This window comes from Polypterus senegalus, chromosome 4 (assembly GCF_016835505.1).
Source record: "Polypterus senegalus isolate Bchr_013 chromosome 4, ASM1683550v1, whole genome shotgun sequence".
Taxonomy (NCBI): domain Eukaryota; kingdom Metazoa; phylum Chordata; class Cladistia; order Polypteriformes; family Polypteridae; genus Polypterus; species Polypterus senegalus.
In genome coordinates, this window is record NC_053157.1 from 57,600,062 (window position 1) to 57,626,023 (window position 25,962).

At 35.6% G+C, this 25,962-nt stretch overlaps 1 protein-coding gene across 1 annotated transcript in view; it reads right to left on the reverse strand.

Annotated features, from left to right (window-relative positions):
* rorb (RAR-related orphan receptor B) overlaps positions 1 to 25,962 on the reverse strand; it is a 194,120-nt gene that overhangs the window by 12,273 nt on the left and 155,885 nt on the right. Inside the window, exons 5-9 of the mRNA XM_039750713.1 lie at positions 16,492 to 16,613; positions 9,979 to 10,111; positions 9,712 to 9,819; positions 7,609 to 7,719; positions 5,248 to 5,360 (exon numbers count right to left, since the gene is read on the reverse strand). Of these exons, the coding sequence (XP_039606647.1) occupies positions 5,248 to 5,360; positions 7,609 to 7,719; positions 9,712 to 9,819; positions 9,979 to 10,111; positions 16,492 to 16,613 (587 nt within the window). The remainder of the gene's footprint in view (positions 1 to 5,247; positions 5,361 to 7,608; positions 7,720 to 9,711; positions 9,820 to 9,978; positions 10,112 to 16,491; positions 16,614 to 25,962) is intronic.

A 25,962-nucleotide genomic window follows, 5' to 3' on the forward strand; every position in this document is an offset into this window, starting at 1 on the left:
GTCATAGCCTTGACCTGAGCTATCACTGAGAATAAAGTCATACCTCTCTAGTGAAGCTAGGAGGGTATCTGACACTGCTTGTCATGTCTCATTTTTAATACATTCTGTTTATGACAGCTTCAATCAGGTAACTAATCAAGAAGTAAAGCACAATGCTTCACCATCTTATTATTAGTGATATATGTATATTTGGCACTGATGACTATCAAAGATATGATTTCATTTTGAACATTGAACATAATTTAAACCGTAAGATTTGTATTTACCTTACACATTCTTATATCAAATTAAGCTGAAAATGTTGCCATTGCTAGAAATTTGACTTATTTTCATAAAATGTATATCTCAGGTCCCTCAGATACTGAACAGAAGCAAAAATGAACTTTTGGTTCTCTGTTAATATCCTTTTAAGCCTGGCCATCAATTATTTTCATGAAAGAAAACTGGTAATTTTCCTCAAGCCATTTCATACAGTAAAGCTTGTGCTCCTTAGATGAATTCATGCAGGCAAAGGTTCTCTGATAAATGTTTCCAGTTTTTGCTGCATTCGTCAGCCAGTTTGATAAAATCAGTTGTTCAAGAACTAGAAGGATTATAGCAAAAGCAAAACATTTCAATAAGAATTGATTCTCCTTAGAATAGTTTAACCATTGCCTCTTTAGACTCTCTCCACTAAACAGGTTCTAGTAGAAAACACAACAGAGAAATGTCTATTTTAAAATGCACTAAATTATCTGTATATTTTCACATTCCAAAAAAAACCCAAATAAAATAAACAGTTAACACATTGGTTTCAAACAAATAAATTAATGTATTTTTACATTAAGCAATGCTGTAGCTGCCAGTATCAATTAATTGTCTCAGTGTGTAATAGTTTTCTATACATTTTAGATGTATACCCATAAACTCACAATGATGTAGAATTCAAGCACTTTCGACTGACTTATGGAAGAACACTTATTCACTCAAAAATATACTCACACAAAGGTGCTTTAAACTAGAATTACAAAATTTTGTTCTCCCTGAACACATTATTATTCCTTACGCACTCAAAGAACCTTCAGTGTCTTTATTACTGCCCCAACTACCCACCAAAAACCGCCTTTGCTTTGCAAATGTGTCAGTTAGCTGCAACAACCTGCACTCAGACATCCCCCATTTAACCAGCTGAAGCCATCCCACAGCCAGAATTTTCACCTTCAGCTCAAGTCTACATTGAAGATTTTATCTAGCAAAGATCTGTAAGGGATTATATAGGTAATGACAAATCATTATTTGAATATTGAAGTATTTGTACATACATTTCATGTGTGTTCTGCGTCTACAACAATCAGTGTAAATGTATGATGAAATAAGAAATTTTATGTCTTGTAGACACAAATCAAATGCATATGTTTGTTATATAAAATATCACCACTTGAATGTGAATTTTTATTGTTGTCACAATCGCATTTACAGTATGTGACGTCAAGGTAATTATAATGGCACACAAACATTATTTGTTGTTTAAGTTTTACAACTCATGCATTTACACAGACTGTCCTCATATGCCAATGCCACTCTCCACCAGGACATGTAGAGGGAAGAATAGTACAGAGGGGACAGTCCCACGATATACATAACTGTCAAATTCAAATGTTGACAGCTTAAACATTCCCTAGGATCCTCCATCTTACATTTATGACAGGTGTACCTGTTGCACTGTACACACAGCTCTGTACTATGGTTCCTATTATAGTGAAAGTGTGCCTGGAACTGTTATCTTTCCAGGGGAGGTGGAGGTCTTGGAACAGAAGCTTGTTGTTGAAGTTGTGTCCTCTTTTCTTTTTCCATCACCTTTTCTTCTAGGAAGTAAGAATGAAGTTCCTCTGCAAGACAAGCCAAGAACACCTTTCTTTTCTCAGTGGACCCTCAGTGTACAGTATGTATGCATTCACTGCCGCCAGGGCAAGCATGTTGTAGACCATGACAACTTGCCACCTGCTCGTGCCATAAGCACACTGTCAAAGAATTCCGTTCCCTGTAATTGTAGTTCCAGGGTCTCAAAACACCACCCACACCCACAGTTATTCCCAGTCTTTTGCATACTCATAATGGTGGAATCTTTTTCACATTTATGAAGTGTTTCATTGCAAAGTGCTCTGTGGCATTTCAGTAGAATGGAATAAATATCCTTTATTCTCATTCATTCAATGGGATTATTTTCTGTTCTATGCCCGATGTGACACTATTAGTATTATTTTGTTCTTACTTTTGTGACACTTTAATAGTGCTTATATTGAGCTTATGCCACGTTAGGTTAATTATAACGGAACTGATAAGCACTTTTTAGCACTAAGTTTTACAAGTACCACAATTTTACACAGAATGTTACAAACTCAAATGAAATGTATGTTTATATTATTATGTAATAATAATAATAATAATTCTTTACATTTATATAAAGCTTTTTTCACTAGTCAAAGTGCTCCATGTAGGGAGGGCTCGGGATGCGGACCCATGCGATCCTTACTGCGAGGCAGCAGCTCTAACATCACATCTCCTCTAATTTGTAGCTTTTATCCCACGTTTGTGCAGCTGTTGAGCAGGACTTTCGCCACTTGTTTCAATCGAGAGCATCTTTGGGGATAATGTCGACTTGTCGTGTATCTTCCTGGATTTGGTTGAGCCAGCGCGTTTTTGGTCTTGGTCATGGAGTTCTCATCGTTGCAGATGACGTGGCCGTACCATTGGAGGCGTGCACTGCGCATCTTCTTGTTGATCGGCACCATAGTCATGATCTTCCAAATGTTCTCATTCATGAAATGGTCATGTCTGGTTAGGCTGAGAACCCACTGCAGCATTCACATCTATGTGATGTGTAGCACTTGCTCATGCTTGGTGGAGGCTGGCCAACATTCGGCCCCATACTTGGCCATTGGGCACACAACTGCTTAGTACATCTTTGCCTTGAGATAGTTTGGCAACCTATTTCCATCGCTGTGGATGAGCGATCCAAGGTATTTAAATCTGGTGACCTTCTTGAAGTCCTGGCCATCGATCAGGATAGTTCTGTTGGTCTGCATGCTGCTTTCCATGTATTCCATTTTGTTTGGTGTTCAATCGGAGGCCATTTCCTTTGAGTCTCGTTTTGCACCTTTGTGAGAGGTTTTCTAGGGCCTGTCGGGTTTCTTCCATTCAGCACTACCATTGTACCGCATTGTTAGATATCATGCAAATGCATGTAAACGTCTTTACACATTCACAGCAACATATCCTTTGAACGGTTTCATTTAATTCAGTTTTACTCCTACTTAAAAGCATGCTGGTTTTGTTATACCTTTTGTGAAAGTGTTTATTTGATATTTGGACTTCAGTCTTTACACATACAAAAACTTACTGTTTTAGCTATGTGTACAACATTTCTTGCCTCAAATTTTTTATGTCATCCTACATCTTACACAGATCGTTGTAGACAAATAGCAATACATAATTACTTATATAATTCTGCACAACTAATTGCTAGACAAAATCTTCAGCTGAAAGTAAACATTCTGGCTGTGGGATTGCTTCAGCTGGCTGAATGGCGGATGGCTGAGTGTAGGTTGAGTGCCGCTAATGGATCCACTTGCAAAACAAAAGCGCTTATCGGTGGGCAATTGGCATGGTGATAAGGACATGTCTTCAGGGAGAATTACATTTTTTGCAGGCTTTTAGGGATACTATTAACAGGGTTTCTTAAATTTTTTTTGCATCCCTTCTTAGTGTCTGCCATGATGATTGTCAGAGTGGGGATCCCTCTAGGAGAATCACCACTGATTGTCAGCACATCATCCTTGGAGAATTGCCACTGATCATTTTGGGTGGAGGGTAGGAGGCCTCAAGAATCGCTGACAACCATCAAAGTGGCGCAGTGTTGATTGTTTAAACAAACCATGATGACAGACTCTGGTTATGTTAGGAAAACCAGACTGTAACATGTTATGTTTTATGTATGTACACCTAAAGCATACAGAAACTGAACGTAGCACCTTGTCGGCAGTTAATGACTTCAAGCACAGAAGACATGATGGAGTTTGGCTGAGTTACTCCTGACCTGTTGCCATTTCACAGAGAAGTGACAACAAGTGCTTACTGTATATAAACTGATGAAAAATCAGAAAAGTTCTTCATGCAAATATGCAGTGTTGGCCCTCTTAAAAGGGAACTAAAATACAGTTTACATATCATGTTCATCACTTTTAGATTTAATATGTTTGTCACGTCAACACACATTATAATAATGGCTCTATGATATGATTTATTATATGCAAGCGCTGTAATTTAGCTGGTTTGGCTGTACTTCCCTAATTGATAAAGGGTGTTCTCAAAATATCTCATTATGTATATACAAATATTTCAAAATCTGAAAATATCTAAAACCTAAAAAACTTCTGGTCCTAGGCATTTTGGATTAGGGGTAGTCAACCTTTATTTCTTTTTTATTCTTGCCATTTTTTTAATATCCTGTAAGACACTTTGGGCTTCATGCTTTGTAGGGAAATACGGTATGGAAATACATTTTCTTGTTATCTTCTGGGGCATTTTTCTTAGCAGACAATCTCATATTTGCATGAATTTATGCAATTTGCATAAGGGAATTCCTCTTTATCACAACATTGTACATTGTTCTTTGTGAGTCCCACACCTTTATATAGTATAGTGTGAATGAAAGCGATTAGTAAAAGCCCTTGTACAAAAGGGAAAAGTCTTACAACTTGGCTAAGTATAAGTAAACCTTATAAATCCGAGCTTTGAAGTTGTAAGAATCATATATATTGTCTATAATTTCAAGCCTTTAAAACCAAATGAAATAAAGTACTGTAGTGTTACAATAACATTACACATTCATATAAGAATAACATTGCCAAAATATACACAATTTACTTGAATAAATTATACTGAAGAAACTTAATATTTATGTGTTGAACAATGCAGAAGGACAGGGCACTGTAAAAGCTAATAATTCACATGGAACCACTGTCCACAATTCAATTAAGTAATTTTTTTCACTGAATCCTAACAATAAAATGTTTAACTAAAAAGTTTGAAAATAATATTATAGGCTTCAAATAATTTTTTGTTCTCATAGATACATATGTATGACCAAATTTTCAATCTAATTAAGCCCATGTTTATAACTTTGTGTAATTTTCAGGTTCAAATGTCATATCCAAAACTCCTTTGAGATGTTATACTGGATCTTAGGACTTGCCTCTGGAAACCTACTTTTGTAAGGGTGTCATCATCCAGATGGTTCTTTTGCATTACATGCTGAAGTGCAAAATAGATCTTTTCCTGTAGTTTCTGAACTTTTCTTGGTTCCATTAACCACGGTCGATCTACACAAAGCAAACAAAATGCATAACTATTGTGTTATATTAAATAATACCTTTCTTTACAAAAAAATCAACTAGGGGTGTGTTTTCCAGAAAAGTATGCAACACTAGTTAGCAAATGTTTCCTGAAACCCTTTGTAAACAAAGAAGTACTTAATCATTGTTGTAATTTAAGAATTGAACTGACCCAGTTGTTATTTTTAATGTTTTTTATTTGGATTTTTGACTGTGAGTCTATCTCAGTCGCCTTAAGTAGATCACAAAAAACATTGAGTATCTTATTTGAGCAGAGTAATAACAATTACAATAATAAAAATAATAATAATAGGTGGATTTTGCAATATAACTATAAAATTATAATGTTTGGAAAATGGATAAATGGATGGATAATATAGAATATAGATTATTGCATAAAGGGTTCTTCGTAGCTTTAATGTCTGTAGACAATCAGAGTTAGCTAATCAAACTTGCTCTGTGATCAGTTACATCCTTTGAAGTCAGAAGATCAATTACCCCTTAGTACCAGCAATGACAATGACTGCTGTCAACAGAAGTGTTCCATTTGAGACAAGAAGGCAAGTCACAGGTCTAAATGCTTTTTTGTTGGTGGACACAAACCCCTTGGATCATCTCAGCAATAAATAGAGAAAGACAGACTGCTCGGGGTGAAATAATAACCCTCCTTGGGTTGATGAAGGACAAATTGGAACACAGTGAAATTTTGACCTCAGTCCCACTGTGCTGCTTCTGACAGCTCTCCATTTCTGTGCCACTGTTAGATTTCTGCAGACCATCAGCAATGCACATGGCCTCATCAAGGCTGCTGTGCAAAGATTTGTGGGTGCAGTGACTATTGCACAATGCATGCAACAATGTAACCATGAGGTTGTGGGCTCAGATGCTGCTACTGACACTGTGTGAACACAAGCAAGTCCTTTTACATGCCTGTGTTCCAAATGAAAAAAGCTAAAGGAATGCAACAACTTTATGTCAAATGTAAGTCGCCTTGGATAAATGTCTCAGACAAATAAGTAAATAATAAATATAATACAATGTCCTGCATGACACTAAAATTGGTTGTCATGCCATTGCAGGCATACCTGGCATTGTAGGTGCAGTGGATGGAATGCTCATCACACTAACAGTCTCCTAAATCCATTCCATAACCTGTCAAAATGGGTTCTCAGCACTAAAATTCCAGGTGCCTGTGCAAGTGCTTGGGGGCTTCCACAAGCCTTGGAGAACAGCACTTCCTAAATTTTTGCCACCTCCTATATAAATTGTTTGAACTTTTATGAAGTGTTGCTTTTTTCCTGTTGCTGCTCACCATTGGTCTTTTCTACAAAGAAACCCCATCACGTTTTGAGCCCATTTATAATTTTTAGGTTAAACAGGTTAAAGTAACTTTAATTATTAGTCAACATTTTAATTCCTTTTTTGCATGTTATTTGATTATTAATTTTTCTTTTACATTTGCACATATCCATCCATCATCCAACCCACTGAATCTGAACACAGGGGTCTGCTGGAGCCAATCCCAGCCAACAGAGGGCACAAGGCAGGAACCAATCCCAGGCAGGGTGCCAACCCACCTCAAGACACACACAAACGGGCCAATTTAGAATCGTCAATCCACCTAACCTGCATGTCTTTGGACAGTGGGAGGAAACCCACACGACACAGGGAGAACATGCAAACTCCACGCAGGGAGGACCCGGGAAGTGAACCCGGGTCTCCTAACTGCAAGGCAGCAGCGCTACCACTGCACTACCCCATTTTCACATATCTTACATAATATATTTGATAAATGAAATACATGAGATCAATGTTCTTGTTATCGACAGTCTGCTTTTCTGACATGGACTCTGTGGAGCCCAACAACACAATCCTCTAAACACTTAAAACTCACTTGTTCTTTACCCATGTCATTTCTTATCTTGTTCTTCCAGGGAACGCACCTCTGAATTAGAACCTTTAATCGGTAACATGTCAATCATTGCACAAATAATAAAACTGAAAACCTAATAAATTTATAAAAATGAAAAAAAAATCGTTTGACAATAAATTATAGCTGGTACTAAACTAGAACTCATATTTTTCTGAAAAAATGTTGCTCTAAATTTCATAATATTAAACATTTTTCATTCATTCATTTATAATACATATTCTACATATATCTAATTCTTAACAGTTATTATTTTTCTCATGCATTCAGAAAATATTATTTTTTCACAGTATGAACAAAACCTACCTGGCGATATAAGTACTGCTGCTGAGAACAAAGCAATTTCCTCTTCAGTAAGCTGAAGAGAACAAAGACTTTTTGCAAAGTCAAAGGCTGCACTTACTAGATCATCTGAACCTAAAAAAAAAAAGTATATACTTTAATTAATATTTGTAACATAAAATATTCAAATAAGAAAAGTGAAAGGCACTAAAATAATAACTTGGCAGGAGGCTGCTTTCTCATTTTACAGGTACAAGGCATTGAAGTGCAAATGCAAACACAGCAAGACCATTCCCCTTCCTATTGTGCCGCTTTCAGCGAGTTACACTTGCTTAACACTAGAATTAACAGAGCCTACGAAAAAACTCGTAGATCCGTCCCACCTTAAAACGCTTCGCACCTCTCCATCAGCATCTTTTGTCTTCTAAATGTGTGGATAAGAAGCAAACAGCAAGCAGCCTACTATCACACCCCGCACAGTTATCTCAGCTCAAGTCTGTTTACCTGTGTGTCAATTGCTTAGAGTTGTATAGAGTGAGAAGTCAAGCAAAATGACACCTTTTAGAAATACTATATCGTTATCTGGAACACTTACATTTCATGTGTGTTCCGTGTCTACAATGACCGATGTACAGTAAACACATTGTTAAAACAAAAATGTTTTTCATTTTTTGGTAATAATTGACAAAATGTAGACATGAAGTATATCATGTGTGAAGCTTGAATTCCAAATATCAAAGAAACACTTTCACAAAAGGTAAAAATATAACGGAACAAATGCACTTTTATTCAAAAATATAACTACAGAAAAACAACCCGCATTTACCTGCGACATTGACACACATTTGCTACGACAGCTTCAGTGGCGCAACAGTATCAGATATTGACTGGCAATTTAAAGCTTCACGGGTTCGATCTCTAATGAGTCTGCTTTGAGAACTGAGCTGCTCTTATTCTTACAATTTTAGAATAAAAACTTACATTTGATTCCAGTCTGTAACAGCTGGTGTAATTTATGATACTTGTAAAGGTTATCTTTGTTTTTTTTTGTTCTGTTATTCTCTCAGCCGCATTCATGATTCCAACATCCCAACTCCCCATCCCCCACATTTGACACTGCTGTTTTCACATAGATGCGCTATAACAGAGGCAAACTCAAATCAAAGTCATGAGTGCAGAGCTTCCCATGTACATATACAAAGTACAGTGATGGCAAAAGTACATTCTTGATCTGATGTAAAACCCTCGTAACGTAAGTAAATAACTCAAGGTAAATAGGTAAATAACATTAGATCTGGCTTGTAAGTCATATATAAATGTTAATGTTTTGGGCACATGCAGGATGCATACAGAAATCGATCGTTATCAGAGAAGTAGTGCAGATGTCAGATGAGACACTAGCATTTTAGCCAACAATGGCCAAAAGGTCAACATTTGAAAAACATACTTCAGCTAGTAACTGATATTTACTACAATATTTACAGTAAATTTACAGTGTATAATAAACTATACTGTATGGAACAATACTTGCTTATATGCCTGTTTTATACTGGTAGTGATGCACAAGACATGTAGTTCTCAATACTGGGATTTTTTTAACTACAAAATATTGACAATTCAAAACTTTTCCAGCTAGAAAATGACAATATACTACATTCCATACAAATTTGGCACACACATTCAATGAGGATTCTCATTATCAGAGGTCACATAATGTGACATAATTCAATAAAGCTTATAAAAAACACTCCATTTTGAAGATTAACATAAACTACTATAAACATCTTCTCATCAAGTATAGTCTCTACTGTCTGCATCAGAACCAGCTCAGAAAATGTTTGCAGTTCAAAACTGATTGCATGGGTGAAGAAGACAGAAATTGTGAATTACAATGGACAGCAATCTTAAATTAAAATACAAAATATACATTTTTCATTTTTGGATAAATGGACGTTAGGATATTGAAAAATCCTAAATTGGGATACACGAGAATGTTTAATTGACATGCCATATCCAAAAATATTAAATATTACAATTTGTGCATGTGCTAACAGAGATTTCACTTTTACACAATTTAAAATATTTTGATTTTCATGTCTGTTACGAAGAAGGTTGAGATTACCTTACCTAAGGATTTAAACAACTGCATTCCTCCATATTTTCCTTCAAAGAGTACAGTGTTGTTTAACGGATTAAAGGCACGGCACATTCTTACCAATACAACTTCAAGACAGCCTAAGGGAAATAAAGTAAACATTAGAAAATATTTTTCAATAAATATGTCAATGAAAATTATTATATATAAATGGAAAGATGTAAAAGTGTAAATATTAGCTCTGTCAATAAATATCTGTTACTTTAACAATTTAACTAAATCTTTCCCTTAGATCTTACCTGATTTAAGGAGGAGGATCTGATCATTTTGACATAGTTCCATGAAACCTGTTATTCTCTTAGCAAATTCAACCACATATTGGATAGCATGAGTAAGCTGAATAGCACACTGCTGCCATAGAACTTCACGTGTCTGAAAAATAGGGTAGTTCAGTTTTTTACTGGGCGTTATAATGGGTTACACAAAACACTTGGTCTATAGATTTTCATATGTACAGTATTTTCTGATTTAACACAACAACAAGAGGTTCAAAATGCTGCAGTCCAGAAAACAATCAGTATAAAAAATACTGTTGCCAACTTGACAATACTACATTCATGCTTATCTTACTATTCTCAGCAGTGACTCAGTCACAAAGATCTGAATTTTCTCTAAGCAACACATAAACAAATAATCCAAATTTTATTTTTTTATTCAAAATGACATAATAAGGTCTGTGACTTTTCAAAAGTTCATAATAAATATTTAACTCTATAATCATTTGAGTAGTCAAGAAAGAACTGAATATGGAAAGGTGAACTTTCTCTGCCTATCAGACCCAGCCACCCAAATCATGGGGTGCAGAGGGTGGAGGGTAATAAAATGTAAAAAGTAACTAGAAAGTACTTCAGCAAGGCTAAACAACTGACACTTAAAACTAGGCTGTTTTCTGGAAGATTTTTTGTTGCTCAACCCTTTATCAATAAACAGTCTACTCTTACCCACATTTATATTTTCTTTATTTTTTATATGCTTAAAAAATATGTTCAGGTTTTATTTAGTAAAAGCTATTTGTCACAGTCTTGGTGCCATATACATTAAATTGCAACAGGAAATTGTATTCTAAAAATTAAGTATTTTTACACAATTTTAAAATAGTACAATGTCTGTTCTAGGTGTTTAGTATTCAAGTACATCTCCAGATACTACCGGAAATATCACTAGTGAAGTTCCTAGAATCATTGGGTGTTTCAGGTCTTTCAACATCATACACTCTCATCCTGGTGACCCAGCTAGGGCTGATCAAACCCCAGCTTGTGTCAAGTTATCACACTTGCTACTTGACCCCAACTCTCTCCTCTCTTCTGCCACACCCATTGAGAGGGGCTTTCTTCACTGCTTTGGCTGTCTTCTCCTCTCACCTACTACTAGGCAAGAAAAATGGGGTCTACAGGGAACTTGTCCACAAAAATATTCCATTCCAAAACATTCCTTTGCATTATGTGGAGAACTTATGATTTATAAAATCAAAAGGAAATTGGAAGCAATACATTTTAACACAGATTCTTGGCACTTTTTCTGAGATAAGAGTACATTCCTGCTAACTTGCCTACTCACAGTGCCCATCATTGTTGGAGTTTTCATTTAAATAAGCATAAAACCTTGCATATGCTTGAAGCTCTTTAGTATAGCCTCAGCTTTCTTGCAGCCCAAGAAGAAAAGAAAGTGTTTCTGACTTCCTCCTACAGTTCCAAATATCCAGGTCACACATTTGCCTGCAGCTGAAAGTGAAGCAAGTGCAAAGTAGAGCTGTATCCAATATGTACTGACTGCATTCGACAGCAGTAGAATTTAGTCAGAAAAGGAATTGGGGGATATTCAAGGCAACAAGAGGTGGATCATAAATGGGAAGTCAAAAAACAACCAAAGTCCAATACATGTGACAAACATTTTAGTCACACAGAGAGAGCAGGAATTTGAAAACCAATGAACATTTGTGTAACTAGAGCCAAAACATAAGTCTTAAATCCTAGTCTAAAAGCAGAAATATCATAAATATTTCAAAACAACAAAGAAATTAAAGTTTTAAGGTTTGGGTTGAATTCAATAAAGGATAAGCAAAGTGCATTAAACAACCTTCATACTCTTGACTCAAATATGTTACATGGCGCACACTTCTGGTTGGCCTTGTCCAGCAACAGCATATTTAATCCCACTACAAATACATCCCAAAATGCTGGTTCCAATGAGAAAAATAAAATGTCATTGTAGGAGAGCACTACTTATCTTCAATATTGTTAAAAACTAATCAAGCACCGAATTGAAAAACCCCTAAGACAAGGTGTAAATAATTTTTAGAGGTCAAAGAGAATTATTAAAAAATAAGAAACAACAGCATGATCATGCTTTTTTTAGGAACAGAAATATTAATTACTATTAAACTGGATATTGTAAGAATGAGTAGCTCCTGGTGCTGTATAAACACTGCTTTATGAATTCAGCATCGAAGGGTTTCAGTCCAGTGCACAGTCATTGTCACTGTGCTCTCCATGAGTGAGCAGGAGATTTCCTTGAATACCTTCTAAGACAGGCAGGTTAGGTGATTTATCAAATCTAAATTAGTGTGACTAGAAATGTAGATTGGTGTGTGTGTGTGTGTGTGTGTGTGTGTGTGTGTGTGTGTGTATAAATAACAGCTCATTTTCTAAATCATGAAAAAAAAAATGACACTAATCCAAAGTTGGTGACAGAACAAATTTAGCTAGGGGTCAATGGGCATTGATTACAGTATTTCCAGCTCACAACAAAAATGACTGAGAGTGCATTGCAACAGATAAGAATGTGCAATTTATAAACAAATGCTTCACTTAAGAACAAAATGTCCAGTGACTGTGAAAGAAAAACGTTTTTGACTCATAAAATAACAAACGCATCCTTTAAGATATAGCACTTTTAATTTTACTCTTTTTCTATTTAAATACATCTAAATAAATACACTACAACCGTATAGTCTAGCATGTACAGGTAATTGAGAACTGGAAGAAAACTTATGATTAATTCTACATGTTTGGGTATTTATGAGATAGACCAGGAGGCACAAAAGGTAATCCAATTATAAAATCTAAATACTACAATTCTCTGCTGAGTATAAAGTGTCTGGAACACAAAAAAGCAGCCTCTTAGGCAAAAAAGTGAAGGTTTGGATTGATTAAAAGATTTCACCGTCATTTCCCCATTTTTAATATGTTGCTCTGTTTTACTTGAAAATGTTTTTATTCCATGCATGGGAAAAAATAAAAAGTGCCTTAAAAACTTGAAAGGTGGAAGAAAAGAAAAAATGACTTCTCCAACGGCACCATATATTAGGAATAGTAAGAGGATGTTAGAGAGTGATATGCTGTGAGACTAAAGTCCAGTATAAGATATTGCTGAAATAATGTTTGACTATTAAAGGAGTAAGAGATTTCCGTGCTCTATCTGTTTCGCACTTTACAATATATTTGACGTCAAACGTGTTAGACTGCTTATTAGCACCTATAATACCTTTTTTAGACCTCCCAGGTATACCTCCTATCTTGTGATATAGATGAAAAAAGGTGTCTCTCAGTCTGAATTGCATTCTCACACAGCCAGAAAAGGGGCATTGCTGAAGGTAAACACACTTCAGTAAAGCTTGGCTACATTGAGGTTTATGGAGTTTTTATAATCACAACAGACACTCTACTTTTAACTGAACAATGATTCTCTGTTGCTACCACATTATTGATAGTGGTGTGTCGCCTTCAGACATCAAAGATTTGAAATCATATTTTAAAAACAACAATCATGATTTAGAATAGTGAGTTGCCAACTTCTATCTATCTATCTATCTATCTATCTATCTATCTATCTATCTATCTATCTATCTAGCAAAAGGTTAGCAGATCAGTGTTAGGACTTTTTACCTGTCTCTTTACTTGTGAAATCTGATTTACTTATTAGGGTTCATAGATCAGGGCTGTGTTTCCTGACAACAATGAATCTTAGCAATTAATGAGTAACTTGAAGATGCCCATATCTAAAATATGAGATACGTTTTTGTTTGTTTCATTTTGTTTGTTTGTTTCTCTAAATCCTTAATCAGCCTCTTTATGAAGAAGCATAAATTACTATTTAGTTAACCCATCCCGAAGTCATCATAAATCTACTGGAAAGCAATAAAATTGATAGTAATATCATGGTCCTTCAATGGAATGAAATATATTTGTGAAATGTAATATAAAGTAAATATGGCATCCATAATTTAATAACCAAATATATATATATATTTTTTATAATAGAGAGATTTAGATTTGCTATCATTATTCTGGCAACACTTTTTTCAACAGTCTATTGTATGGTTTCTGCCTTCCACTGCTGGTCACGTAACATATTGTGTCATTGTGTCCTACCTGTGAAAAACAGCGGCATAGTACTGCAAAACAACATGGCTTTTGATTTAAGACTTTTTATCAAATGAATACTTGCCCTTTCTTCTTAGTGAGATGGGGAAAAGATTTTAGAAGATAAATTACACTTTTTTACTTTGTTTTTTGATGTTCATTTTGGTATTTTAGTTTTCAAACTTCTGCCTGTTCTGGTGACTTTAAATTTTTACCATTTCTTATGCTTGTTCTTTGTTATGTGTAAATACCAAGAAGAAGAGATGGGGTAAAGGCTCTCTGGTGGGCTGAAGTGAGAGCTGATTTGAGACAGACAGAGACAGAGAAAGAGAGAAATTCGGGGTAAAAAGGTAGATTGGTCTGGTGTGGTAATAAGAGTTCAGCTAAGCAAATTGAACAAATAATCCATTAAAATGATAAAGTGTTTTGTTGCTCTTCACTTTGAGATCTCCCGTTCTTCCTTTAAAAGCAAAATATTTGCATAACTTTAAACCTTGTTTCCTTCAGAAATATATGTAAAGTATATGTAGTGAAGTCTCCTATTTTAGTAAGGCATTTAAATATCACTGTGCTATGCAGAATAATGTTTCAGATTGTGTCGGAGTGTTTTACCCTGTAGCTCTCCAAAATGTTAAACTAAAGTTGCAGGCTCGTACTAAATAACTTGGAGCTCAAGAGCACAAAATGCAAATATTTATACTCATTCACACTAGGCCATTTTAGAGATGTCAGTTTTGTAAACACACTCCTTTGGATTATGAAGGAAACATCAGTATATGAACACTGACATGGTGAGAATGTGCAATCCTTGACACAAAATTATTCCCTGGTTTCTATATCTATCTATTTGAAGGGAAAATAAAAGTTAAAAGTTACTTTTACGCAGAAAAGGAAATAAGGTTATGGACACAACATTTCGGCTGTATAGCCTTCATCAGTTGCACAACAAAAAAGAGAAGAGCAGGTAACATATATTGGAAGCAAAGGAGGGACCAGAGCCCGGGCAGATAAAAGGACAAAAGGTTAAAGTATCTTTGAAATAGCTGCCACTACAGAAGAAGAAGGGAGAGTTTAAAGGCTTAGTTGGTCATTAAGGTATGGAGAAATATGTGATCCCACGGTGAGAATGAGCTTAGCTTGCTCTGTTTTTCTTTGAAAAGTATCTATAAAGTCCTGTGAAAGAACACAGAGATATCAGTGTGACTATGATCAAGGGATGTGAAGAGTTCTTTAATAGGTTTTATAAGGTCTTTCATTTTAATGGCTAAAATGTGCTCCGGTCTGCTAGCCAACTCTGTTTCAGTAATGTAGTTGGCTGAGCACTTCCTATAAGAAATGCATCAGATAAGATTTTTAAACAGGCAAGAGGTCTGCTGTTTAATAATAAATTTATCAGAGGGAACAGATACCAGGGTATTGCTGCCACTTGCAATTATATCACTAACAAGTCACATCCCTTGATCATTGCCACACTGATCTCTGTTTATGTTCTTCCACAGGGTTTTAAATTTACTCCTTAAAGGAAAACAGAAGAAATTAAGTTCATTCTCACCCTCAGACTACATGTTTCTCCAGGTTTAAATGAGTGACTAACTTTTGAATCTCTCCTTTCATCTTCTCTATTGGCAGCCGTTTCTCACCTACTATCACCTTTTCTCTTTTCATCTGCCATGGCTTTGTTCCCTTTTATATTTGTTACCTGCTCTTTCCTTTTCATTTGCACACTTGATGAGGGCTATACAACCAAACTGTCATGTCTTTAACATTTTTTCTTTCTCAGTGTGGAAATAATATTTAACTTTTGTTTCTTTTGTAGTTGCACACTGATGCAGCCCTACATTAACTCCATATAATTTAGAAGTTTACTAAAGAATAATCTATTATTCCAAGGAGGATAATATCATTATTTACAAGCATGCAGTAATTTTTAAATAAATTATGTTAAAACCTCATATAGTTATTTAATTTCAATTTGTTAATCAAAATATTGTAAATATTTATGTTCTATTGTCTTATTTAATATAAATGTGTATGTAAATCAAAAATTATGTTTTAATAGCTGAGAATGGAGAAACTATGTTTTGAGGTCACAGTTTATTTTATTAATTCATTTTTCTTACATAATCCAAAAACCTGATCATAGTATATTTTGCTGAAAAATGAGACATATAATTTAATTTGGTACTCAAGAATGTATAAGGCAGTGTAAATGTTAATAAGTCATAAAAATAACAGTCATGTAAAGGTAATAACAGAAAAATCCTTACCTAACACTGACACCCCAAAAATCAGCACAACTTTAACATTTTGAGCAGTTTATTAAAATGCATACATCTTCTTAAGCTTGTTGCTGTGAAAAGGCAAAGTAATTAGAAAAGTACTGAAATGTACCTTATTTTGATACATTTTAATTTCTTCATAACTGTGAGTCTGCCATACCAGCTGTTGAAGTTCTTCTACAGTATACTGACACGTCTCCAGATGTGACTTGATGATATTCTGTGCAATTCGGTCTGTAAAATAAAATTAATAGCTACTAATACTCAAGAATGTTTCCTTCTTTAAGAAAAAGGGAAAATACAATAGCTTATTTACTGGATTACTGGCACACCTTAAAAGACACACATGTAAAAGAACATTGAAGATCATTGATATAAAACTGCAAATGATGTAAATGAACAGAAATGTTTTAAGTATAACACTTTACAACAAAGAGATTTAGTACAATCTGGAAAGTTCTTACTTAACAAAAGCCAATCTGTGTAGGAATATTATTAATTAACAGGGCCACTCTCCAATCCATACTATACATTTATAACAAGAGACACAGAAAGAAAGTCCTTTCTACTACCTTGGACTTCATGCACACAAGCAACAGACTGTTTGAGTTCCATCCAGCATCTGACACCATAGCGTTCAATGTTGTGCCAGAAAAAGGCTTCTGGCTTTATCCTTGGGCCATTCAGTTGTGAAATCAAATACAGTACATCAGCTTGATCTGTTACTGATCTCTATATAGATCAGTTACTGTCATTTCCTACGTGTTACTTTATCTGTTTAGTAAACTTTGTATCTTTGAATTGATATTTATTATTGTTGTTTTATTATTATTGTAATGCTGTGAGATACATGTCTGCTGTATTTTGTTGTTGTAGAATGTATAGTACTACAGTATCTTTGCATTCATTTTTTATATTTCTGCCACAGTGGATATAATAAAAATATATAAAATATACATTCTTGTCTCTGTTACCTTTTTCTTTTCAGCAGGAAAATAACCTTTAACTTTTTTTTTATTCTTTCCAGATGCACACTGATGCAGCCCTTGACTAACTACATTAAATATTATTGTACTGTTTCTAAATAAATGTTCATGGTGTTGGGGTTAACTATATATATATCATAGATGTTTCACTAATACAACATAAAAAGCCTTAATTAAGATAATTATATTAGTACAGACTTTAAGCATGTGGCTGTATATATGTGACCTAGCTGTACGTCTTTGAAAAAGAAGTACAAAGGAAACAAATTATTGATATGAAAAAACTTAGGATTTCCTAGTTACTTTACATACTCTATTGGATGATTTACTACTTCACAAGTAGCATTTGTTATGTATGTCTAAATAAGCTTAGGAAAGTCTTTTCTAGTCAGAATGGGTGAAATAAAATGAAGAGTTCATTTGCTGCCCTCCAATAGATTTATTGAATATATATACACCAGACCCTTTGCAGAGTGACTTCAGAACATTTATTTATAAGAAATACATTACAGGAGCACACTTTGTCACCCACACTAAACAGCAGCACAAAACTGACCCAGTACTAGTGAGATGTAAATAATCACACAACCGTGCTTTCTGGAATGTTCTGTACTTCTGTGAAAGATTACTTCCTGTTTTGCCCCACATGCTGACAGGATAGGTATCTGTCATCTGTGAATCTCTAATGGATAAAGCAGGTTCATGGATGGATGGTATGTATATGCATTTACCCTAGCATTTCCCTCTTTTATTATCTGTTTTATTTTTATTTAATACCAATCTGCAGTTTTGAATCTGGTTGTAAAAAAATGTAACCTCTTTACTATCTGTCTACTCTTCCAAGTCCTTCATGGACTTCTTGACAGAGGGCCCCAGTCAGTTCGGATGGGATACAACACTTCCAGCATCATCACACTGAGCACTGGAGCACCACAGGGCTGTGTGCTTAGTCCACTGCTGTTCACCCTGCTGACTCACGACTGCACAGCCATGCACAACACTAACCACATCATCAAGTTTGCGGATGATACGACGGTGCTGGGACTGATAAACAGGGATGATGAAAGAGCATACAGAAATGAGGTGAAACGGCTGTCCGGATGGTGTGAAGACAACAATCTAACTCTCAATGTCGACAAGACAAAAGAGAAAATCGTGGACATCAGAAAATCACGTCCTGCCCACATCCCACTCAGCATCAACAGTTTAGATGTGGAGATTGTTAGGAGTACCAAGTTCCTCGGTGTGCACATAACTGAGGAACTTACGTGGACACATAACACCTCATCATTAATCAAGAAAGCCCAGCAGAGACTACACTTCCTGAGGCGGCTGAAGCAAGCACGTCTTCCCCTTCCATCCTCACCATGTTCTACAGAGGCACCATTGAGAGTGTTCTGACCAGCTGCATCACTGTCTGGTATGGCAACTGCAACATATCCGACCACGAGCGCCTGCAAAGGATGAAGTGAAGACAGCAGAGAACATTATTGGGGTGCCTCTGCCTTCACTACAGGACATTATTTTACAAATGCAGTGTCCGCAAGGCCTGCAGCATTGTGCAGGACCCCTTACACCCCTCACATGGACTTTTCATACTTCTGCCATCCAAGAGAAGATATCGCAGCATCAAAGCCAAATCTGCCAGGCTGCAGGAGAGTTTTTACCCCCAAGCTGTTAGACTCCTTAATACCAGGCTGCCCCCTGGGACCTTCCACACAGACTCAACCACCACTAAAAACAGAACTTTTATACATGAAAACCACTGTCCCGCAAAGATGAGTGTGCATGTAGAAAAGAACTGAAAATCTCATACTTTAAGGATTTTGTCAATCTTTATCCTTCTGCTGTGAAACATTCTGACCTGTCATTGTTTACACATGTCTTAAACAACTATTATCATACACTGATAATTTCTGTATTATCTATATCTATTATTTATTTATTATATTACATATCTTACACATCAATATTGCTGCTACTTCTTTGTCCTATCTTTGCACAATGTCTTGTCTTGTTTGTGTTTTAATTTTTAATTTAAAAAAATTTTAAATTTTAATTCTATTTTTAATTTATTATTTGCACATCATGCTGTTACACTGTGGACCCTGAGCTTCGCAATTTCGTCTATCTGCATACTTGTATATGGTTGAGATAACAATAAAGTTCACTTTGACTTTGATTTTGTAAGCCACTTTCTCCATTACAGACTCATGAGAGATGAAGCCTATTCAAACTAAAATCAGGCACATAGCAAGGTACTGGCTCTGTATAGGATACCAGTCAATCACAGAGCATCTCACACACATACCTACACTGTGCCAGATTATTATACAGATACAAATTAACCTAACACACACACACACACATATATATATATATATAAAGGAAGGCTCACAAAAATTAAAGGAACACTTTAAAGAAACACATTAGATACATCAGATCTCAATATGAAGTTGGATATCTATACAAATAACGACAGGGCAATGTCTTAATAACAAAAGGATGCCAAGTCTTTTAATGGAAATAAAAGTTTTCTGCCTACAGAGGGCTCAATTGTGTTGACACCCTAAAATCAGAGTGAAATGAAGATGTGGCAGGCTAGTCCATTTTTCAAAAACTTAATTTCTGCTACTCAAAATGCTTTTCAGTATCTTGTGTGGCCCCCACGAGCTTGTATGCATGCTTGACAACGTCAGGGCATGCTCCTAATGAGACGACGGATGGTGTCTTGTGGCATTTCCTCCCAGATCTGTATGAGGGCATCCCTGAGCTGTTGTACAGTCTGAGGAGCAACCTGGCGGCCTAATGGACCGAAACATAATGTCCCACAGATGTTCTATTGGGTTTAAGTCAGGGGATCGTGAAGGCCATTCAATTGTTTCAATTCCTTCATCCTCCAGGTACTGCCTGCATACTCTTGCCACATGAGGCCGGGCATTGTCGTGCATTAGGAGGAAACCAGGACCTACTGCACCAGCGTAGGGTCTGACAATGGGTTCAAGGATTTCATCTCGATACCTTATGGCAGTCAGAGCACCATTTCCTACGCAGTAGATGTCTGTGCGTCCCTCCATGGATATGCCTCCCCAGACCATCACTGACCCACCACCAAACCTGTCATGTTGAACGACATTGCAGGCAGCATATCATTCTCCTTGTCTTCTCCAGACTCTTTCACGTCTATCACAGCTGCTCAGGGTGAACCTGCTCTCGTCTGTAAAAGTACAGGCCAGTGGCGGACTTGCCAATTCTGGTGTTCTTGAGCAAATGCCAGTCGAGCTCCACGGTGCTGGGCAGTGAGCACAGGGCCCACTACAGGACGTCGGGCCCTCAGGCCATCTTCATGAAGTCTGTTCCTGATTGTTTGGGTAGAGACATTCACACCAGTGGCCCTCTGGAGGTCATTCTGTAGGGCACGAGCAGTGCTCAGCCTGTTCCGCCTTGCACAAAGGAGCAGGTATCGGTCCTGCTGATGGGTTGAGGACCTTCTACGGCCCTGTCCAGCTCTCCGAGAATAACAGCCAGTCTCCTGAAATCTCCTCCATGTTCTGGAGATTGTGCTGGGAGACACATTAAACCTTCTTGCTGCAGCACGTGTGGATGTGCCATCCTGGAGAAGTTGGACAACCTGTGCAACTTCTGTAGGGTTAAGGAACTGCCTCATACTACCAGTAGAGATAATTACTCAAGCCAAAACTAGCACGAGTGGAAAACCAGCCAAAAAGATCAAGAGGGAGAAACTTGAAATGACCTCCACATGTAAAACCAGTCCTGTTTTGAGGGTTTTCTAATTGTTGCCACTTTAGTGCACCTGTCGTTAAGTCCATGAACACCAATACAGCTGAAAGTGATTAACAATGACCTCAGCTGCTTAACCAACCAGAAAATTATCAGACAGGTTTAATTGATTTCATGCCAGGCCCAATAAAAAGTGTTCCTTTAATTTTTGTGAGCAGTGTATATATATATATATATATATATATATATATATATATATATATAGGAAAGTGGAATACAAACGTGAGAAGAACATACAAACTCCGGACAGGCATTGAATTGACTGGGAACCAAATCCAGCTGCATACAGCAGCAATGCAGTGGCACTAATCTCTCCATCATTGTGCCACCCTTGTGTATTATCTATCTGAAACATCAATGTTAATAAATTTAAGATTAATTTTTTGTTTCAAAATATCTAAGATCCTATTTATTTCAAATGGACAAAAGGAACATAACTAAGTCACAAACATAAATAAGTCACAGAATCCCATAAATGATTCAAAGCAAAACTACAAAACACATGAAAAGTAATGACATTGCATTAATAGGTATTTCATTCTTTCTCATAAAATGTTAAGTGCTTTGTGGTATAATTTTGATATCACCAGTACATCAAGATGGAAAAATATAGAAAAGCAGAAGAAAATGTATCATGTGTATGTATAATTAATACACAAGTAATGATAAAATGCACAATCAGTTGTGCTGTATGAATATTTTCAAGCATTCCATTTTTTAAAAAAGTTTAGTTTTGTAGGATTCAAACAGAAATATAACTATTGAATTTTATTCAGTTTAAATTAATTGAATTACTCTTTAATACTGTACATTTTAAAGTTTAAACATAGTCACTTACATTATCTATTTATTTTCCAATTGGAGCCTTTCTTGAAAGCAACATTACAAACACATTTTCTGGAAATAAAAAGATGCTAGTTAATGAATGAAAATCAGTCTTTGCATGCTTTTAAAAGGCGCTTTTGCTTTTATTTATTTGTAACGTCTTAGCTTTGCATTAGAGACTAACCACAGTTCAGTTTTATATTTTGGCCAAAACCAAAATAGCTGAAAATTACAAACATGATTATTGATAAAACAAAAGTTCTGAAATTTTTTAGGTTAAAAATTTGCTAGTGGAAAGCTGGTGCATTTATTCTTTTTAGTTTTTGAAATCTCTAGTTAACATATTTTTTTGGACAGGGCTTGCAAATCTAATGTATTTTCTCCTGCTTTATTTGTTTGATTATGAAATGTTATCTTTTCAGTCCGTTTCATTAACAGATGCACATTGCAGCCTCATGGATTATGGGTTTGAATCTTGCAAATGGTACCTTTTTGTGCAGAATCTGAACATTCTCTGTGTGTATGCTGGGATTTTTCTTTTACTTCCCCAAAAACATGCAGATCAGATAAACTGGCAACTCTAAACTGCCATTGTGTAATGTACTGGGTCTTGTGTGAGTAAGTCTTGTAATTCTGCCAAGAAAGGCCTTAGGTGACCACAAGCCTAAATTGGAGTAGCTGGGCATTATGATATTTTATTTGCTTTAGGGAATACCCACAGTATATTGTACAAATGTAAAACCTTTCTACTCATTACCTAGTCTAATGTCTTATCATTAAATAACTGATGAGTATTCAACTGATTTCACTATTATGTGTAAGCAGAAGGTTTTTTTCGATACACTTTGTTCCTGAAACATAACAGTTTGTAATATTTGAAATAACAGCCAGTATTGCAGAAGTGATATATTTATTAAGCATTAAAGGAGAATTTTTAAGAGGATGGCAAAAGCTTACTCTGAATGTTCAATAAAAAGCTGCTATAGCTACACAGATCTGATGCAAATGTATGTGCATATACTAGGCAGTCAGTCCTATACACATTACAGTACTGCACATGATACAGTACATATATTTTCATTAGACACCCAAAACCCCAGGCAGTTGAAGATTCTTCCAGCAACCTCTAACACTGGTAGCTCCTCAAAAATTACCACTCAAAGCTTTGAATGTTTACTGATGTAATGTTACATACATTATCCATAAACGATAACTGATCACATCTGCCTGGATCATACATACACTTATAAATCAGATTGTTTCGACTGTATATATATTGACAAATGCTTTTTAAAAAACTCTAGTCTAATTCTGTTAATTGAGAATGCACAATGGAAACATACAGAAATGAGCTTTGCAAAGACCTAACACAAGGGTGGAGCATGAAACCAAGTAGCTTAGAATATTTCCACCTGAGTTAAAAATACTGTATACGTACTTTGCTTTGTGATTGAGCAAATTAGACAGCCATAAAATTGCATATTCAAGGATAGCTATGTAAAGAAAAGTGTTCAGACCCTTTCCAGTTTCCTTTGCTCTGTGCATCTGCCATTACTACTGGCAATCCAGAGATACATCATACTTTCAAAATATTGCACCAATGTAAGTGACACTATAAGGCCAGTTGCTCCCATACATAAAAGTTCTCCACATCTTTACTCTCTGCTGTATTTATTTAATGGATGTTGCTTGGTTTTCAGACTTTTAGAAACTTTCACATTGACAATGTGTATGCATCCATTGAACAATTACACATCAAATATAATCTTCCAGTAACAAACTACTTTTGGTACTTGCAAGTTAGAAGCTTTGTTAAAAGAAAACTGGCCAGCATAATCCATTATACCTATGGAGGAAACTATACGAGTTATTATTTAAAGCTTATTTAAACCGTGCACCTGTCGATGATTTAAAACAACATTATGAGTGGAACATTTCCATTAGAATCTCAGAAAAGAAATGCAATTTAGTCATTGACAAGACACAGTCCTAATTTGTGCAGATTCAGTTCGAAATGTAATATTGAACATATATATCTCAATTAAAATGATATAGAATATACGTAGAGCAGGTATTGTAACTTTAACCTACTTCTAGGAGGAGACATTTAAAAAATTGCTTTTCCATTTTTAACACATTATTACCACCATATTATTCTAACATCTGGTAAACTTAACCATACAGTATGTGCTTCCCAGATGGTATTTTTTTTCAATATCTGATGCTATTAAATTGGTATTATTATTATTATGTTTCTTAAAGGTGGAAAAGGAACTAAAATTTCATTATATTATGTTATTCAGCTATTTATATGTTTTTTAGTAATTCACCTAGTGAACAAAATAGAAAATGTGAGGCCCATTTATGTTTTTGAGAACAGAAACTTATGAAAAAAAAGAAACTTTCTGACAAACATAACCCAAAAAAGATCTAATAAAATAAAGAAATTTGCCAGAGAAAGACACAAAATTTTGGTGTTTGGCTTTAGATTTATCAGCATAAATCCACTAAGGTGTCTGCACTTCTGGAAGTCCAGCAAATCTAACAAAAAGCCCTAGATCTAGAGGACAAATCCCATGAGTGTGTCTGTGTCTGAAAATATGGGGAAGTTCTTGGGTGTACACAATCACTAACACTATTTCCTTTATGGAGGAGAAAACCTTGGAACTAGTGATGTCATTTCCACTTCTGATGATGCTAGCCCCACCCCTTCCACTTCCTCAACTATAAAGGCTCAGAATAAACATGAAGACCTTGTTCACCTTGGCCAGATCTCTTCCTAAGAAAAACTCTGAGGACTTGAGGGTTTGTAAGTTCATATCCTGAACCTGTCTAAACCTGGTTTATTTTTATTTCTTCATCTTTCAACCTAGATATTAAACAGGGCACCCCTGAAACTCCTAATCTTTTTTCTTTTTTGTTTATCTCTTCCTTTCGCAAAACATAAATTTCATTTATAACCCGTTGCTATGACCAGCTAAACAAGTGCTCTCCCCAAGGCATGCTGAAGGATGAGAATTATAGTACATTGAGAATACATTAGCCTATAGTAAGCAACATTCGAAGTCAGACAGAATGTCATGGAAAATCCACTGGATTAGGAAAAAAAGCAAATTTTACTTTGTAAGTGTCTCCTATTTTTGACAACAAAATGCAATATAAGCAATGAATAACAACAAGGGATTTTAGAAAGATGTGAGATCAAATATTTGTATCTGCGATTTTAGATAGAATGAGCTTATAGATGTTAAAAATGTTTTAAAGAAAGGCAGAATATTTGAAAAAATGTGAACAATTTAGGTGTGTTTTCTCATTACTTAAATTGTGTGGACAGTAGACCAAGCTTTCCAATAAGTAATTCTGCTTCAATAAGGATAGCATACCTCAGATTTGCTGATTATTTAGCAATGCATACTTGAAGCTCACTTTGTTTTCTATCTGTCTATCACATACATGAATATATTAAAAAGAAGGAAAAAATTATCTTTAATTTAATCTTTATTTGGCCATGCCAGGTATAATGTATGCACAGTTAGGAGTCTCCATTGTTGCATTATAGAGTGAGGCTCTCAGCATGTCATGGCATCAATCATATAGTATATATACACATGGACCATCCTACATGCTGTAGTGCGGTGGCTGGTCATAGCATGACTGCCCCCACACCACCATTACTAAACACAAAAACATATTTCTGACAGTAGATGATGTAAGAATGTTAGCACTAACATGATTACATTCTTTTATTACATCACTTCTGGGATCCTATTTGAAAATGGTGGTGCACTACATGCTTTTTCCAATTTTCTGGATTAAAAAAGAAATCATTGCTGTGCTGGTTGGTAGCACTGAAGGACTACAGTGGAGCTAGACCCTGGTATTTTGAATGGAAGTTTTGGTTAATGTTTTGGTTTAGATGGTTTTGGTTTAGTTTTGATATCAAGCTTTGGATCAATTATGTGTTAAAAGGT